The sequence below is a fragment of the Ciconia boyciana genome, chromosome 1 (genome assembly GCF_034638445.1).
Source record: "Ciconia boyciana chromosome 1, ASM3463844v1, whole genome shotgun sequence".
NCBI lineage: Eukaryota > Metazoa > Chordata > Aves > Ciconiiformes > Ciconiidae > Ciconia > Ciconia boyciana.
Window position 1 is genome coordinate 133648651 of NC_132934.1, and position 18725 is coordinate 133667375.

At 39.4% G+C, this 18725-nt stretch overlaps 1 protein-coding gene across 5 annotated transcripts in view; it reads left to right on the top strand.

Moving 5' to 3' along the window:
- SH3KBP1 (SH3 domain containing kinase binding protein 1) overlaps positions 1-18725 on the top strand; it is a 233539-nt gene that overhangs the window by 64569 nt on the left and 150245 nt on the right. For all 5 annotated transcript variants that reach the window (XM_072849072.1, XM_072849070.1, XM_072849063.1 and 2 more), the window contains one exon: positions 17702-17825. In XM_072849072.1, coding sequence (XP_072705173.1) covers positions 17702-17825 — 124 coding nt within the window. The remainder of the gene's footprint in view (positions 1-17701; positions 17826-18725) is intronic.

Sequence of the window (18725 nt, forward strand, 5' to 3'; positions counted from 1 at the left end):
GCTCTCCAGAGGGTACTTTAAAAATTGCTGATGTGCAGAAGTGCGCTGTGAAGATTGATTCTCATTTTATCCAGTTTTATTCAGTTAACCTTGTTGTGTATGAGATACGTGTGTGTGTGTGTGTCTGTCAATTAAGAACCCAAGACAAATATAGTTATGGTAATTCTTGTGATTTAATAGAATTTTATCCCTTGTTTTAAAAATTTGCTATAAATTTTGAAGAGCTGGTAAAAGTATTTGACCAAAGATTCTTACTGAAACTAGGTTTAGCAATGTTTTTATAATACTTATTTGAAAAGTGTAATTTGTGGCCAACTGCCACAAATCTTGAGTGAATGAAAATAAATATCCAAAGACAAGGACAGAGTTATGATTTTATGAAAAAGGAATAGTATGCTTTTCTAGTTTTTCTTGGGCACTTCAGAAATCTGGGTAAATATTTTGAGGTGCCGCTGATCTACTAGGAAACCTGAGTAACTAAATGAAAGACAGTCTTATTTTCTGGCCTTAGAAGCATCTTTGTATAGAAAATGACTTTTGAAATTTAAATTCTGAATAGGAAGAACTTCAGAGATAAACTAAGACAAATAAGTATATATATAGGAGTCCCTTGAGAATTGCATAAATGTATCTTGTAAATAGATTTGAATAAAAAGAAAAACAGAAGTATGAGAGGGAATTTCATGTTATTGAAAACTGAACTGTTTTGTTTTTCATCGCTGATCAGCGAAACTGTCATACTGAAGACAGTGTTATGAGGTACAGGAGAACCTGAAAGAAGAACAAAGTACTATGCCATGTAATAAAGAAGGAGAAGCTGAAATGCTGGTTTTGATTACATGTCTTCAGCCTTTGTTTTCCAAATGGCAAATGATCTCTGACTAAATTGTCAATGATGTTAATGTTAAGGGGTGCTCGGTTCTGTTTAAGGATTTGTGTAACTGTGTAAATAAACTGTCAGTGATGTTAATGTTAAGGGGTGCTTGGTTCTGTTTAAGGATTTGTGTAACTGTGTAAATAAATGGAGACCAGACAGTTCCTTTTGACCTGTGTGTGTGTTTAATAAATATTTAAGAATTCAGGAAACATGGAATTGACGGGTACTTTGCCAGTACAGCCCTTATTATACTCAAGCTTCTTTTTTGCTTTTTTAATGGCTCTTTCCAGTTATTGCATGTTTATTTGAGTGGGTCTGGCCACAGTGAATGTGAGATAAAGCTTATCTAGCTAAGGAAGCGAGTGATTTTTTTTTTTAAAAAGCATATTAAGCAATAATGATAAACATTATTTTTAAGGATTTAGTGTGCTTTAAAATTGTTGGTTTAGGAGCTTATTGCAGCTGGTAGAATTGCAGGCCTTAGCAGATTGACTAGTAATTACCAAACATATTTGATCATACCAGTTACTTACCTCCCTGCTTTATAGATGAAGACCCTTGCCCCAGCACTTCAGCTGTTCGATGGGCACACGTGACTCTTGTCACTGTTCACACCCTGTTCAGTACTCCAGAAAAAATGAAGTCCAGAGCAAACAAACTCTTTCCTCATGCTCTGTAGTCTGTGCCAACTTAAATTTAGTGATAGCGGAGATGGCAGATAATGAACTAAGTGTTGAAAATACCTAGGTCTGAAAATACCTGTAAATACTTACAAATTCAATGAAGTAGTCACTGACTGTGCAAAACCTACGTGGTGGAGGGACAGAAGACATATGAAAAGTGGCCAGCAGCAAAATGTAGGATCAGTCAATTGTCTTTAAAGGACTGAAGGCTAAATTGAGATACTGTTATAAGCACATATGAGTTTCATCTCCTTAAATGGGTACTGGTTACAGCATGCCTAAGTTTGTTTTCATCACTAGCAGGTGTACACAGGCCACTGTCCCTAAAGATCTACTGAGATATTGCCTGCCTTTCACATCTTTACATTTACCACCACTTATAGGTTACTGAATGTCACCTTTGCACCCGAGCACTTCTATGTTGTATGGTACAGTGCAGACACATCCAAACTAGTTTGTGTAGCACGAGCTTACGATTGCCTGTCCACCTCCCCAGCTCTGTGTAGGGTTTCCTTTCAGCTGCGGACTTCAAGTTGCTTGCTAGGCCCTTGGATCTAATGGTTGCTGCTTGCTTGCTCTGCATTCATGCTCCTCTTTCTCTAGCAGAACATCCTCAGCAGGCCTTGTTTCTTCCCAATCTTATATTGGGATTGAAAGGGATCCCTTCTCCTTTTATGCTTTTCAGTGTAGTATGATGTGTATTTATCCCTGTTTCCTTTTCAGAGATCTCTGTACCAAGTCCACCACTCCCATGAATTCTGGGAAATGTCTATCACAGGCCTTGCCTAGAGTGGTTAATGACTTTCCTGAAGTAGTCTGTTAGTTGATTTGTGATTATAAATATACTGTTAACAAAGTAGAGCACGCCTATGTTTTAGGTTGTTGTTTTTTTTTTTTTTTTAACTGCTGCGGTGCAGGTTCTCCCAGATAACTTTTGTATTTTTCAATATTCCCCCATCTAGCCTGCAGCACAGATGGAGAGGAACAGTGCACTCACAGTGTAAGAAGTGCTGACAGGTTTCAGGTCTTGTTTTTCCTGAGGAATGGGCTTTTAGATACAGCTCGTTCAGTACAGATTTCTTAAACCACAACATGTTCAGTTTCTTCTACTGATGATGTTCTTTCAGGGCCCTCTTCCACAAATAAATTAGGTGGGGTTTTTTTTATTTTCTTTTTAGTTTCCCAAATAAGAAGAATTGGAATCATACAATTCAAAGTTATGAGTGATATACTGAATATGAATTGTAATTTGAAGTGGTTATTACAGCACTTGTAGCATAAATATTTGCTCCTTCCTAAATTTTTTCTAATGGGACAAGTTTGAATAGGCCATCAAAATTAAGTTGGTTTTGTGTGTTTGTGTTTCAAATGCTTGAACGTTCAGTAAGTTTTAATACAGCCTATGGAGAGTATTTACATACAAGTACGTAGTATCTGCCAGTTATCTCCAGATACAGGTAGCAGAGGGGGACAGTGAGGGAGGTGGTTTCATGGTATGTAACAGCTACATCTTAAAATGCCAGTGATTCTGTATTTTCATTCATCTTTATATAGTGTGTTTCGGTGATTTTTGCTATTGCTTGTCAATAGCCAGCCACTTTTTCCTCATTAATTATTATTCAGAAGACTGACTGTTACTAGGTTTTGTGTTGTTTCCAAGGGGAAGAGGAAGTTATCCTTACTTAAAATGCCTAAAAATTTTACTGCATGACGACACCTGTTAAAATCAGTAGGACTACCTATGCGTGAAGTATACTTCTTGGCCTGGAATAAACATGTCAAGAAGGGCTCCCAATGAAAAGAAAGGAACCAAGTGGTGTCTGGTCTTACGTGTCAAAGTTAATGTTGTAAAGGTAACAAAAACCCTCTACACCTGAACTTGACGCTGTTTGCAGTTGAAGGATTTTAAATCTAAATACATCTGGGATATCCTGTAATTTCTAGAAGCTGTCAGAGTTGCTGGGAGGAGTGTTGGTTTTTGCCTTTTCAGTAATAAATGCAGTTCAGGGACAGGAAGGATAAAGAATCCTCTTGTGAATTGCCTGGAAGAAGACTACTCAGCTTTGCCTGCAACTTTGTGAGTTCAATCTTTGTCACAAATGGAAGGATACTCTCTTCTGCTAAATGAGATTCCTCACTATTTTTTTCAAGAGATGTTTGTATTTATATTAATTATCCAATTATTTTTCTGATGGCTTAATTTTCTCTGATTTGTGTTTTGCATACACACACATTTATCTTTTACAGCAGAGAGCTACTTTCAAGGTAAGCTGCTGTAGGGGAACAAAAGCTAAGTCATGTATTGTCATTTTTCCTGTCTTCCTGAGAGTCGTGCAAGTTGATATTTAGCAGAATTTCAAGGCACAGTTCTGCATACATATAATTGGAGACATACCAGTTTCATAGTTAAGGTTACACTAAAGTCTTTGCTTGAAATGTAGGTGAGCCCTCTTCAACACATAGGAATAACACTCAGTGTCTTCCCTCAGCCTACAGCACTCACAGACCATGAGTGTATCAACTGTTCTAAAATGGATTGTTCTTTTCTTGATAAGTTGGTCAGCAAAAAGCCCAGTTAAGAAGAATTGCTAATGCTTGGATGAACAGGTGGGGCTTCCACATACACCATCAGCAACTTTTTCCTCTTGATTCTTGTTTAAATGTAAAAATGAAAACTTATGTATTAAGTTTTTAATTGAAAAAGTCCTTAAAGGCAATTTCCATAGGAGTTTGTGGCTGCTGAAATCTTCATGTTTCTGCTTGCTGAGTCAGTCTGCATCATCATTCGGTGATGCTCAACAAGGCGAGCAGATTCAGAGGAGTCAGTCCCGGAGTTCCAATATATCTTTATATATGGCCAGACTGTACCATTTGTTCATCCTTGATGACTCCTATGCACCTGCTATCTGCTTGCTCTCTTTTAACTCTCATCTTCAAACTTTCCTTTTCCCTCAGCAGAACTATATAATTAGTACTTTTCTTTCACCTCTGTCTTATTTATAAAGCTGGAGTTTTAATAGCAGAGCCTCATGCATACTGGTACCACATGTCACATTGGGAAACACCATAAAGTGGCTGTCTCTGCTTGGAAGAAGAGTTATCCAAACAAAGATCATACTTTCTCATGCAACTCTTCTTATCTGTAAACAGGAATCCTGCTGAGTGTGCTGGGGAGATACACATCAGTTTTTCTCATGTGCACTTGACCATAATATGTCCTCTACTTTTTTTTCTTTTAATAAAAGCCAATGAGTCTGTGTGGTTCTGATATCTCTGAAAGTTTGTTTAAAGTTTCATGCTGGCTGAATAAATACTAGGTTGAGAAACTGCAAAGGTAGTTTCAGTATGATGCATTACTTCAAAGGTAACATGGCAATCTCTTTTGCAAACATTGAGTAATTATGGGATTGAGTAATGTGAGGTGAGGATCGTGGTCACCAAATCTTCTCCCATCTGAGATGCTAGGCTGCACCTCTCCTACAAATACCAATGGCATACCAAACTCTCTCAGGCAGCTGTAGCACTCATCACACCTTTTTTAGTCTTGAGCAACACTCTTCGCTGTTTTCTGGATCAGTGTTAAGCATGGTTATTTCTACTGTTTGCTTTCTTTATACCTCTTTTCTCTTGGATAAGATCAAAATATAGAAGGATGTTCTGCCTGAATAAATTGACCCATCCATCTCCTTTTGCCTACTTGTTCCTTTTTCACAGCTGTAAAAGAGCAGACAGAACGTATGAAGGGCCTAGAGGTTCTACCATGAAAAGCTTTGTCCGGAGACCTCCACTCTACTAAGAGAAAGTAGTCTAAAGTGTAGAGGACAGCCACTGCATTTCTCCCTGCCAGCCAGGGAATTTTGGAGACCTGTTGTTTAAGGTTTGGGTCAATTTTCCCAGTTCTTAAGACTTTATGAATAGGGCTATCTTTCCTAAGTATCAAGTCTTTAGGATTAAGTCTAATACCTCCAAAGAAACGTATGACCTACTTTTTATAAAGGGTTTTTCATGGTTCCAGGACATCTTTTAATGGGGATTATTAAAATTCTTGCTCTGAATCTTTTCAGTTTCATATCTTTTTTTTCTAAAAAAATGACCTCTTCGATCTTTGGAGTAAACTTTTGCATACCAGACATACTGGCAAGAGAACCACCACTAGAGATGAACATATCAGCAACGTGCTGGAACTCAGAAGGCTGTACTAGACAAAAAGGAATCCACAAGGTGTATGGCCCCATTCCAAACTCACATAAATTAACCTGTACCTGCTGTAATGTTTGCAGGAAGCAAGGTCAGATTAAGAAGGAAAATAATTAAATAACAAATTTTGCTTGACAGCTGCAAGGATTGTAAGACTTGAGGAACGTGGCTGTCAGAAGTGCTGAGGAACTGCCTCTGCCATCAGTTCCCTCTTGAAATTGTTGGTGCTTAGCACCAGGAAAAACTGGAATCATAATACATTTTCTTGTAAAGCTGTGGCAGGTGGATGCCAGCAATATTTATGAAGAGACCTCTAGCCCTAAACTGTCAGACTGCAGAAGGAAGAGTGTTAAATTCTAATCTCTGATTTACAAGTCTGGCAGCGCATACTATTCACATGGTGTGTGATTTGAATAATGATGTGTCTACTCCTGATCTCATTAACCCTGATTTAATCCAGGATCTTATTTCATTAATGCCTGCTAGCTTTCATACAACTGGTTACTCAAACAAACAAAACCCTAAAAATCCTGTAACACTGTAACTGTCTTTCCAGATAAATATTTTCATGAGCCCTTTTTTCTTCTTGAAAAAAGCCTTGGCTTGTCTGAGAAGACTTTTAAAATACCGATGCATCTTCAGGAATCTCAATTTTAGTTTTACATGCAGTGGAATTACACAACGCTTGCCCTGTCTGTGTAGGTGCAGTGGACTTCTCTGCATAACCTTTATAGCTGTATGCTGTAGAGGGTTGAGTAATTGGGTTGATTTAATAGAGTAGCATGTATTTGAAGACAGGTCTATCAAAGAACAGCAGCATTCTATGTAATTTGCCCAAACCATTTTATGGCACAGTTCTTCATTCTGTAATGTAGAATTATGTGATTAAAGACTTCTATAGGAATTTGTATAATTTCTCCTGACTTGTTAATTGGAAAGAAAAATGGCCGAACCATCACGAGGGTTTTAAGTGTGGCTGAAATGAAAATTTTGAGATTCTGTGCAGCTGTATTTTTTGTATTTCTGATGTTTTGGGTAGCACAGTGACTTTTGTTCAGATTTTTGGGGTTTTTTTGTTTTGTTGCTTTTTCACTGTACAACATATCATTTAGAGAAGATAAATCATTTCATTAAAAAAATCTTCCGCATGATTTTAAACAGAGAATGCAAGGCACTGAATGAGTCGGTTAATGTTCTCATTAGAAAATCCTGCTGTTAAGGATCATCTGGTATGTGATAGGATTCTGCATAAAGGATTTGTGCTATGTGGTCTCTCTCGGAACCTGTCTGTGTCATAGAGATAGTTTATCTGGTTATCTCTAATACATTACAATTTGTGATAATGTGTCTCATTGCTTTTTTCTAAGAATGTATGTTGTCTCTTTTCTGTATGGGTCATCTACTTCAAATTGTATGGTTGTAAGAAGGAACGAAGATACAACCCTGGAAATTCATGGATTCAAGTAGTTTATTGTGTATCTTATCAGCTTTGTTTTATTTGGTAATACTCACAGGGCTTTTTATACTGACAGCAGAACTATTTCTACTACACAAAATATCCACTTATCACCCTCTAAAACTGTAGTGTGTTACAGCAGACCTTTTTAATATGGCCAGGTGCCTGTGGGGGGGAAACTTATTAACATGCTAATTCTGGCATACCCCACTCTACTCGAAGAAATGAGGAATGACATTGCACTTTCAAGAAAAGTAATAATGCTTTCATCCAAATAGTTGGATGAAAATTGAGCCTTTTTGAGAAGAAACTTAATTCTATTAAAAAGTGAAATTGCTTGAGTGATTTCACTCTGCTGGAGCTGGACTGAGGGGAAGCTGGCCGAGAAGCACCTTTTGTGCCTCCCCGCAGTACCTTGCCACAGTACTCACACATGCAGGGAGGAGCATGCATGTGTTTCTAAGCACCTGCACAGATGTGTGTGTGTGTGTACATGTGTTGAGACCATTAGGCAGCTGAAACACATACAGACTGTACTGTGCTGTTGCTAACCACAGGTGAAAGGCAGGAGATCCAACTGATGAAAGCCTGTCTGGCCATCCATTGTCATGAAGGTTACGGAGATGAGAGGGGAGGAGGAGGGCGCCAGTTAAAGGAGCTGGTTGCCAAGCATCTTCCCCATGGCAATCCCTGCTGCAGCAGTGCCTCTTGCCCCAAACTACTCACATACGTTGCTAAATATGTAAAGCAGAACAAATTCTCAGCCCCAGATTAAAACTGGAGAGGAGTGTGTGCTGCAGGGGTTCACTGGTGGGTGCTAGCCGACAACTTAATGGCAGTATGAAATAAGGAGGTCACTTTGAGATCACCTGCGGGTTACGAAACCTGCTGCAGCCGTACAATGCGATTCTCTCTAAGGTTTCAGAAATGCAAAGCCCGTATCAGCTCTGCAACTTGTCCACTTTAATTTTTAAAGTCTTTGGGTCACCGTCTCCCAAGTGCGTCGTACATGGGTGGTGGGACTGTGTGCCCCTGTTCTGGTGACAAGGTGACAAATTCTGTTTTCCTTACCTCTTTAGTAAATTTATAACAAGCTTCTGCTTTTGCACTTCTCACCTACCTGGGGAACCTGCACATAAAGATCCACAAATTTACTTGCTGTCTTTCAGGGCTTCCTTAAAGGTGTCTTGTCACAGTGCTTACAAAATGCTGATAAGTGCTTATGCACCCAGCCCATGCTGATCACTTCTGCTTCTTCATGCCTCCTGCCATCTGCTGTTTCTGTTAATCAGTTATACTTTTTCTTACACCTAGATTGTAACATCTCAGAGAGAGGTACTGTCATTTTTTCTGCCACCATGGTGTGGGATCCATAGGTGCTGTCAGAGTACCTGCTAGAGAGGAGATCAAGAACAGAGCATCAGGCCTGGACCACTCTCCCCTCCTTAGCATGCCAATGTTGGGGTCAGGATGAATTGAGTGGCTTGGAATGTCATCCAGCACCGAGCATAGCATCTTTTTCCTATTTGCCTTTTTCTATTGCTCTAATTATCATTTTCAGCCTTGGTCCGTTAAGTGCATTAAGATGTAATGAATTGCTTGTCCTGGTGCTAGCAAAGCTAATCACTGCAGTAGCCAAGCATGTCTCCAAAACCCAAACTACAATGAGCAGAGGGTGTATTCTTTTTTCCTCCTGAGTTTCTCTGAGACAATTGGTTTTGTATATTTGGTACGCATTTTTTAAAATGTGCTCCCCACTTTTCTTACTGTTGTATTCCTTGCTGTTTCTCATAGTCTCTTTTTTTTCTTTCCCCTTTCTTTTATTATTTTCTTCTCTTTTTTGGTAATTTTTAAAAAAAACATAAATGGTATACATGAATATAAGCTGTCTCCTTTTGAACTGAAGAATGAAGTCTGAGGCTAAGGGCATGGAACAAGGAGATTTTCTTGACCTGAATGGATGCAGGAAAACACACTCATGTTCATATAAAAACAGAGCTGAAAGATTGCATACGACTTAACAAATCTGAGAGTTTTGTTAATTTTATTATAAAACATGCACTCAGCTTTCTAAAAGCACAAGGCTTTCTACATATGCAAGAGTGCATATCCTACCCAGAGGTCTTTTATTATCAGAAGGATGTACAAAAGACGTAACAAAGCTGTATAGAAAAAGGAAGAATGTGGAGATTCTTTAAAAGAGGAGCTTCAGTTTGCTGTAGCATAGTGGGCATTGGAGTGTAGGAGAGGAACAGAGGAATTCAGGTGTGGCATAGTGTGGCCTCCTTAGAGTTGTGGTAGGGAGGGCATCGTAGCATGGGCATCTCGGGCTGGGATAAACAGCAAATGTTGAGACACAGATATCCCAGAGAAGTTACCAGCAGTTTAAGCAGGAGCTGGTTGCACTGTGTCTCCAGTGGCACAGTATTTTTGCAGTTAACGTAGCATACGCTGGATGTAGGAGTTAATTTTCTTTCATAACAACTGTTACTTTGTCATTTCTTAGTAATTTTGTTTGTTCCAATTTGTTTGCGCTAAATCCAAACTTCATTTTTTACATGGATGTTTTCATGTGACCCAATATATTGTCCCAAATATTTGAGGTATTGTCTCTATATTAAGTTTATAAATAAAATTAATAATAAAATTAGTATTTAAATACTGCAGGAGCAATGCACATGACAGATGGGCTGTTTAAGCCTTTACTTACGGCTATGTAATGAATTTATGGTTGTTCAGGCTAGGTTCTAGATGCGTGCGATAAATAGCTGAGCAGCGTCCTGACAGGAAGCTTTGCAGTGTTCACAAGGCCTTCCATCTGAGAAGCAAGGGCAGCACTGCGGGCTTACCTGAGCAGCCATGCAAGCAGCGCTTCTGACTGTACGTGGATGGCATTCAAGAGTCTATTTGTACTGGGAGAGAGCAAAACAGAAGATTGTAGCACAACAAGAAAAAAAAGGAGGTTAAGGCACATCCTTCATCCTTAACGTGCTTTGTTCTGCATACTGCTATGGTTACTGCTGGAATAGATACACTGTTCAGCATGTAAAACTTGGTGAACAAATAACGCTTTTCTCTATCAAGCTGTAAATCAGATAGAAGTCATGTGAGCCACAGAAATAGACTTGATTTTGAAGGCTAGATACAGAAACCAAAGAACTCTTTGAGAGAGGCTTAGGAGGCTGTGGTTTAGAAATAACCCCAGAACTAGGCAGTACTAGCACAAACCAGGAGGGTCATGAACTGTAACCCTATTTTTTTTCCCAAAGATTATGTCACGTGCCTGACAGGCAGTTCGGAACATGTCTCCTATAAACTTGGGATAAGCTGATAGTGAGAGAGAAGAGAGGATGTGAAATCCTGCTGTAGTGAAACAAGAGCATAACTTTTGTCATGAACTCATATGATGTGTGCAATAGCAGTATGGGATCTATGTAGCTGTTAGAAGCTGGGGGTCACTGCTGGGGAAGCACACTCTCCAAGCTGTCCTTCCCACTCTACTTGCTGACAGAGCCACTGATAAGTGTCTCCTGTCATGACCAGCTAATGGAGAGATTTCAGTCTTGATTATGGTGCTTGAAGGTCCCATGTTCTGCCTCTGTGTCTTGGAGCTGATATTGCCCTGGAAAGGAGAAGGCAAAGACTAGCAAATCTCAGGTGATGCAGAAGCCAGGAAAATAAAAGCTAGGTAGTTTCTTTATTGTCTCTGGACCATTGTAATTTCGCTTTTTATGGAGTTTAAGGCTAGTGCTGTGAAGGCATACTGGATTTTAGTGCTGCCACCATCTTTCTGGTTGAAAACAATTTTCACATTGATGCTAGTTCAGTTGCTGGGAAGTTTTGTTCCAGCCTCACTGCCAGATATGTTGTTTATTTCATAGCAGAACTACAAGAGTCTTGACAGTATCGGAGTTGCATTTATATCTAAGCACATTTATAATTATTCAATAAGTCTTAACTAGTTTTAGTGAAAATGTCACAGGAAATGACTCAGGAGGACAAAATATTGCATTGATGTACTCTGCAGCAGAGTTATATTTTGAGGTTTTAATATAAATGGGTAATTGAATTCATATATTGTTTGAAGTTGCAGACATTGTTTGCAGGAAATCACGGTGGCAGTTGTCTCTTGAAATGTAAAGTATGGTTTTTGAGAAAAGAGATTAAAGGAAAAGCATTCTGTGTCTCGAAGGGGTCAAAGCGCTCCTGACATTTCCATTGTCATCTTTTGATAATTCAAATGTGTTTCGTGGTTTCCCCACGGCGGCATATGATTCTGGGTTCTTATTCCTGCTCCCATATTTGGCTTCAAGCAATGTACAGGCTGTAGATTTTTGAATTGTGAAAGCCTCATTATTTCTCAGCTTTTAACTCTTTCAGTATTCATGTATCTTGTTTTCAAAAAACTTTGATTTTGATTAAACCTCTTGCTTCCAGTATGCAAGAACTGTTTTTCCCCTTTGCACATGGAAGCCATAGATAAATCACCTTGTAGTCTGATAGTGATTTTTCTCATAATTTTTCACAGCTCCCAACAGCTATGAGGAATGAAGTGTTGGCTGAAGCATTTCATACCTGCAGCAGCACAGAATAGCATTTCATTGCATTTACAGTCATGGAAAGGGTTGCAGCAATTTCCTCAAATGTTTTCAGCTGAGTTTCCTGTAAAGGTCAGAACTGCTAGAGTAAAAAAATCTTGAAACTTTGGTGTAGTGAAAATGGCAGAAATTCTTGTACTTTCCTTCAGACTTGGTAACAGATACTAACTGTAGCTTTTGTGGCTGACCTAATTCAAGCATTTGCTGTAAATTAAAGGAAACTTTTTCATAGATGAGTGGAAACTTCAGCATGTAGACACACAGACTTCTTCCTTGAAAGGTAATGAATGATGAAATTCTGAAAACAAAGCTAGGTCTTGCAAACAAGAGTAGAAAAATGGCAGGTGAGCCAAAGGCTTTTCTCTTTGAAAACCATTAACCACTCTTTTTGTCTCTCTCCAGCTTGACAAGGCATGTGTCATGCCAATGAGTAACAGTTTTTGACTTAAAAAAGATGAAAGATGCCTGATTTCTAGATTTTATAGGTTGAAATAGCCATTTAATAGGGTACAGGTACACTTGAATATGCCGTATTTTGTTATCTGATGGAGTTTCATCACACTATATAATTTGTTGTTAGTTAATATTTTGTCATATTATAAAGCTCACAAGCTTACAGAAAATGTCTTACAAATTTTCTGTGGCTCATACTGATGTAGGAGTGGATTAGAGAAGATAAGATACAAATAAAACAGGCTCAAGTATTGTCTAGGATTTTGTGTTTCTTTGGAGAAACCATATTTCAAAGTTTGCTAGAAGAAAATAATCTTTTCATGGTGATTTGGCTATTGGCGCCTATGCAGAATGGTTGAAGCCTAGTTACAAAAAAATGAATTGTTTTAGATATTAAAAGGACATACAAAGTGTAAGGGCCTTCAGAGTACTCTAAAATATGTTTACGTTCCCATAATATCTTTGAAATTGTGATATTTCATCAAATCAGGCTTAAAGTTTATTTTTAAAGTTCACAGTGACTTTTTTCAGAATTTCTCAGATCGAGGATGCCTCTTCCCAGTAAGAACTGCTTATCATATTGGAATCACTCTGAAACCCACATACACAGGAGGTGGAAGCTGTCTTAAAATCTGTGGTGTCAAGAGGGCCTGGTTTAGATTTAGTGGTTGAAATGTGAGGTCATTTACTTAAGGGCTGGGTTACCAAGGCATAGCCCCTTGAAAATGATCTGCTAATAACCTGCAATTATCTTTGTGTGGGCTAGGAAAAAATGCAGCATTTTGACCCATGAAATTTACACCGGGCACTGCCCCAAAATCAAGTATCAAATAGTACCAAAGATGAGGTTGAGAGATATTTTTGAAGCTATTAGCAGTGTGAAAGCCTACCTCTTTGCAGGTAGGCCGTGTGAGTGAGACAGGTGCTTATTCTGCAGAAACATCTCAGAATCGGAGGAGTGGGCGAGATGCTTGTGGTGGGGTGAAGAGCCAAGCGCTGCACTCGGGATCCCTTTGAGTCCCTTCTCCTGAGGGTCTCTGTGAGGCTCTCCATGCGCATTTGTCTTGTGAACTTGGCCCTGGAAAGGGCTCTCTAGGTCGTTGAGTCTGGTCTGACTAGTGTCACCACAGGGATTCCTAGCGAAGGTGCTCACACTGTGTCCTTTTGAGGAGACTCAGCATGCCGCAGATGTCCCGCAGTACCTGCCCAGTCCCCCTTGTCCTACTCAAGGGCAGATTGGCCCACAGTGAGTGGCAGTCGTATCTGATCAGGATGTGAGTATATTTGCTGTAGTCAAAATACCACCAGAAACCAGTGCAAGAATCCTAGTCAGGAGGTACACTGAAGTCCTTGCTGGGCAGACAGCTAATTCTTGGTTGATTTTTTTCCAGTATTTTAGAGCAGTATAATGTAGTAAAGTCTCTTACCTTTCTTCTTTCTCTTCTCTTTTCATACACAAGTGCCTTCTTCAACAAACAGCAGTCCCTGAGCTCACAACTGGATTATTAGTTTCTGTTCATCCTGTTTTAGCATTTAAATTCAGCTGTTCTTGAACTACCCATGGCAGATTGGGGACTTCCTGTCCTAAGTGAAAGTTTGCTTTCTACTTCTTTGTGTACATGGGATTTTTTTGTTTAAAAGAAATAGTATCTGCAAACTTCAACTTGAAACCAGAACCAGAAATGGATTTTGTCATACACTGGGGAAAGTTCCCCAAAGCCACCTTTGGTACACATGGGCCTGGAAGCTTATTTGCCTGCTCTTTCCTCATGTGGTAGGCTTCTGCTCCATGCAAATCTAGAATGAGTGGGTTATGTAGAGAGATTTCTATAACCATTACTGATGGAGCACCAAGCTTTTAGGGCCATTAGAGTTGCATCATTTACCGAATATGCAAGGTAGTCATGTTCAGTGTATTTTTTGCAGTGAAATAAAGTGAGCTGGCTTGGTATACCTATGTGGCCAGAGTTGTTTGTGTTTGTTTTCACTCCATTTTTCAAGCAGAAATGCAGTTTTCAGTAAGGCGTTATAGTGTTTTAGAGTAATAACCTATTTTTTACAGCAGGTAAGAGTGGGGAAAGATGTAAAGGGCTATGTCAATATTTCTGAATTTAACAGCACTAGCGTCCCTTTCTTTGTCCTGAGGATAAGAGGCATTGCTCAGCTCACATGGCAAAATCCTCTGTCCTGCCCTTCCTCTGCAGGCTCGCCTCTTCCACGTTGCCCACTGGGAACAGCCTGTGTGCTGGGTTATTCGCTGAGCCATGTCCAGGCATCTCATGGGAGAGGGCTAGGCCATGTGGACCAAGAGGTGTGTTAGCAATGAAACAGACAATCATGGGCAGGGCCAGTGTCCTGACTCTGTTTGGGTCACAGCTGAAGAGAAGTCCTGTCAGCAGCAGCAGAAGCACCAGAGTCATTCATCTGGAGGCTTGAGGGTGCAGCACAGCTTTCTGTTATAGCAGCCAATTTTCTCTGTCACTTTTGAAACTGCGAATAGGATTTTTAAAATAAAAAACGTGGTACTATTGTTTCAAAATTTGTGAGTTGAGGATTTAATTACATTCTGACATAAAGAATGGAAAATAACACACTAATGACACACAGGAAGCAAGTTCTGGCAAGATGAGGTCTTCTGTAGGCTGTTGTCTTGTGGTCCTGTTCACATGAGAATGCTGTTTGACTCACAAATTCTGTTTAAACTGTGGATAATTTTTTAATATACCATGAGTTTGTCACCTAGCTGCAAAATAAATTTAAAGCTTCAATACAACAAGCTTTGGGTGGACTCATTTATTATATATTTTAATTTTTAAGGCTGTGAAAAAAAGCTTGTGGAATAATCTATATATTAGTCTAGTCCATTTTTTTTTAGAATGTGATATAACATTTTCTTTTAAATGCATGCAGTGTTCTTAAATTATCCTGTGGTTCACTTTTGTACAAGAACTGTGTGCAATATTTCGTCTTCTAATAGCAGCAGCATCTATCACACAGAGGCATTCACCTTTCATACACATATTCATTCACATTTGTTATTTCAGTTATGATGGTTACCGTGATGAGCTGGATGTTAGATACTATTTTACTTGTGTGATGGCACTAGATAAAAGATTCATTGTACCCTCGGTGAGCAGCAGTTTATAAAACTTTTATATCTGCTAATGGAATACTGATACATAGTAAATGCCTTGTGCAGATACCGAAGACTGTATTAATGTTGTGTAGCTAATAGTTCAGCTTTGAAATACCAACTGGACTGGGGAAATAGAAGGTTAAAACAATTATGAAATTCAGGTTTAAAGTGCATCTTATAGAGAGTAACTTGGAAATTCTTGTTTTGATTGATGCTGTTCTCAGATAACAGCTTCAGAAACTTCAAATAGAAATTTGCTTTCTATGGTTTAGTGCTCATGTCTGATATGCTGGAAATCTAAATAAGATCTACAGTATTTCCTGTGTATGGTACAGTGCTGTGGGATAGTGGAGGTTGCTACTGCACTGGGATGTAGAAGAGGGCAGTGAATGTATGAGAGTTGAAAGGGAGGAGGAGAGGAAGAGGTTTTTTACAAGGCTAGGAGTTTGTCCAAAGCCATCATCTGTCCCCGATGCCTGCTCTGTGTAGAAGATCTCATCAAATTTGCAGGTGATACCAAATCGGGGGAGCAGTTGGCATGCTTGAAGGCAGGGCTGGTGTTCAGAGGGACCCAGACCCAGAGGAACCTTATGAAATCCAGCAAGGGCAAATACCAGTTCTGTCCCTGGAAACAAGGAATTGCTGGCAGACATACAGGCTGGGGCCTGATGGGTTCGGGAGCAACTCTGCTGAAAAGGACCTGTGGGTCCTGGTGGGCAGTAAGCTAAACGTGAGACAGTCTGGTACCTTGGCATCAAACACAGTCAACAGCATCTTGGGCTGCATTAATAGCCTCCAGGTTGAGGGAAGTGGTAATCCCCCTTTACCTGGCACTCGTTAGTCCACATCCAGAATACAGCTTTCCATTTTGTGGATGGGATGTGGATTTTGTGTAAAAGAAAGACATTGATAAACTGGAGCAAGTTCTGTGGCTGTGGGAACTGGAGCACATGCCCCATGAGGAGATGCTGAGGGAGGTGGGCTTGTTCAGCCTGGAGAAGAAATGGCTTTGGGGGGACCTTCCAATACATACAAGGAAGTTATCCAGAAGACAGAGCCAGGCCCTTCACAGTGGGGAGGACAGGAGAGAGCAGATGGGACTTGAAGTTTCAGGCTGGGTATAAGGAACATTTTTGTCACTATAAGGGCAGTCAAGCAGTGGAGCAGATTGCTTATCAAGAGCTTGTATGGTCTCTGTCCTTGGAGGTTTTCAGGACCCAACTAGGCAAACAGCCTTGAACAGCCTGGTCTGACCTCAGAGGTGGCCCTGCTTTGAGCCGGAGATTGGAGTAGAGACCTCCTGAGGTCCCTCCCAGCCTGACTGGCTCTGTGATCCTGACCTAGGACAAAGCTTGGAGCCAAAACTTAATTTATTTTTTCCTTATTTTTTGGTACTTGGTTATAAGCAAGTGGTTTACCCTCTTAAGTGCATCAGTTACCTGTCTATAAAGTGGAGGTAATGCTACTTGTCTACCTCAGTGGTTTCAAGATAAGATATATGAAAGGCTATGGTATTTTGGATGCTTTGGCAAAGTAGGTATACACAACGAAGCAGTTAGGCCTTTGAAGTCTGCCTAAGAAGCCGATAGAGAGGTATTGTGCATCTTCTCCAGCATTAACTGTGAAGTCTTGGGAAGCTGTTTTCTGTGGGTTTACTTTCATGAAACTCCACCATATATATTTCTTCTGTGTGCTGCCAAAGAAGTTGATCACCTTAAAAGGTAGTCAGCTGCAAAATGTGTTCGTGTTAGCAACAGCTCTGACAGCAGGCTCTCTATATGCTTCTACCAATTATGGTAACATTTGTCATATTTTCCTAGTTAATATTTTTCTTCCTGCTATGGTGGTTGTTTCCGTGGGCTTCTCGACAGAGGGGAAGCAGACTTAGCTGCCTTTACATCAGGAGCACTGTACCCGGTTCTGCCCTGTGTGTCAAATATACAGCTAATTGATGGATAAACTGAGAAGTCTCCCCACCACCACCACCTTTCAGCTTTGGTGATCTTTAGTAAGAAATTTGCAAAGCTGTCCTACAATTTTCACACATAAATAAGGAATTAATCTCTTTTAAAAACAAAAAAAAATAGTATCCATTGGAAGAATTACCCAAAATGACTTTCATTTTGTGGCATTTCAACTTAAAAGAGTCTTTGAGGTAGCATTAGAATAGGCAGGGGTGTATATATAGATATAGAAGTTTTAAGAAATCTTGGGAGCTTGAGATTTAGAATATTCTGTAATACCTTTTTTTAACTGTTTCTTCATTTTCTTCTCCCTCTCCACCTGCCTTTTCTTCTGCAGGAAATAAAGAAGGACATGAAGAAAGAAAATACTGCTAACAAACCACCAGAGAAGCCTATAAATGAAGTTTCCAATGGAAGCCCTTTACTGTTGTCTGAGACAATTATTAGAACCAACAAAAAAGGTATAGTATATGGAAGCTTAAATGCATATTAAATTCAGACCTTTAAAAGAACAAAATGTAAACCTTCCTTGTTTCTAGAAATGAAGCTAGAGTATATTTAACTGTAAAGGCATAGCAGGAATAATTTAAAAAAAATTTAAAATCTCATTGTCCTCTTAGACTGGCATATGGATGCATGTATTATGTCTAATATTTCCACATTAATTTGCACAGACATCCCTTTCTTCTTAAAGAAATCCTTCCTAGATACATTTAATTAAGGAAAGCTGTATGAGGAGATTACTAAAGCTTATTAAAGTAAGGAAGTGACAGCTTGCATATATGGAGGTTTTTGCACAGTGATGTCAGTCCACATTCACGTATTCATGTTCTATCTGGGACAGAGACTGATTACTGACAGAGAACTTTAAAAAAAAAAGAAAAAAAAAAAGTGGAAAACATAAAGCTTAACGCATTAGTTTCCTGGGAAGTGTCTATCACTGTCTTCTGTTTCAGACTGGAATGTGTGCTCTTCATGTCTGGCTTGATTCCCAATGCAAGATTCCTATGTAGGGTTTTGAGTTGCTAAAATGAAAGCCTCCAGATCTTCTGTCTCTTTTCCTATCTCTGAGTCCTGCTCTCAGAAATATTAGAACAAAACAAAAAATTAGCAATACAAGTGCTGGATTTTTCTTTAGGTTATGTTTATGCTCCCATTTGTTTGTGGCAGAACAATTGGCTATGTGCAAGAGATGGGCTGTATTTTTTCCTGGAGAATTCACTGGACAGTTTCTTGCTTGCTGTCTTACACAGAATAAGCTGCTGTCATTAATCATTGCTGTAATGTAATTTCCATTTTGGCATGTCTTCTATACTGTTAGGACTATGCATATGGAAATTTCCTCTTCCATATTATCAGCA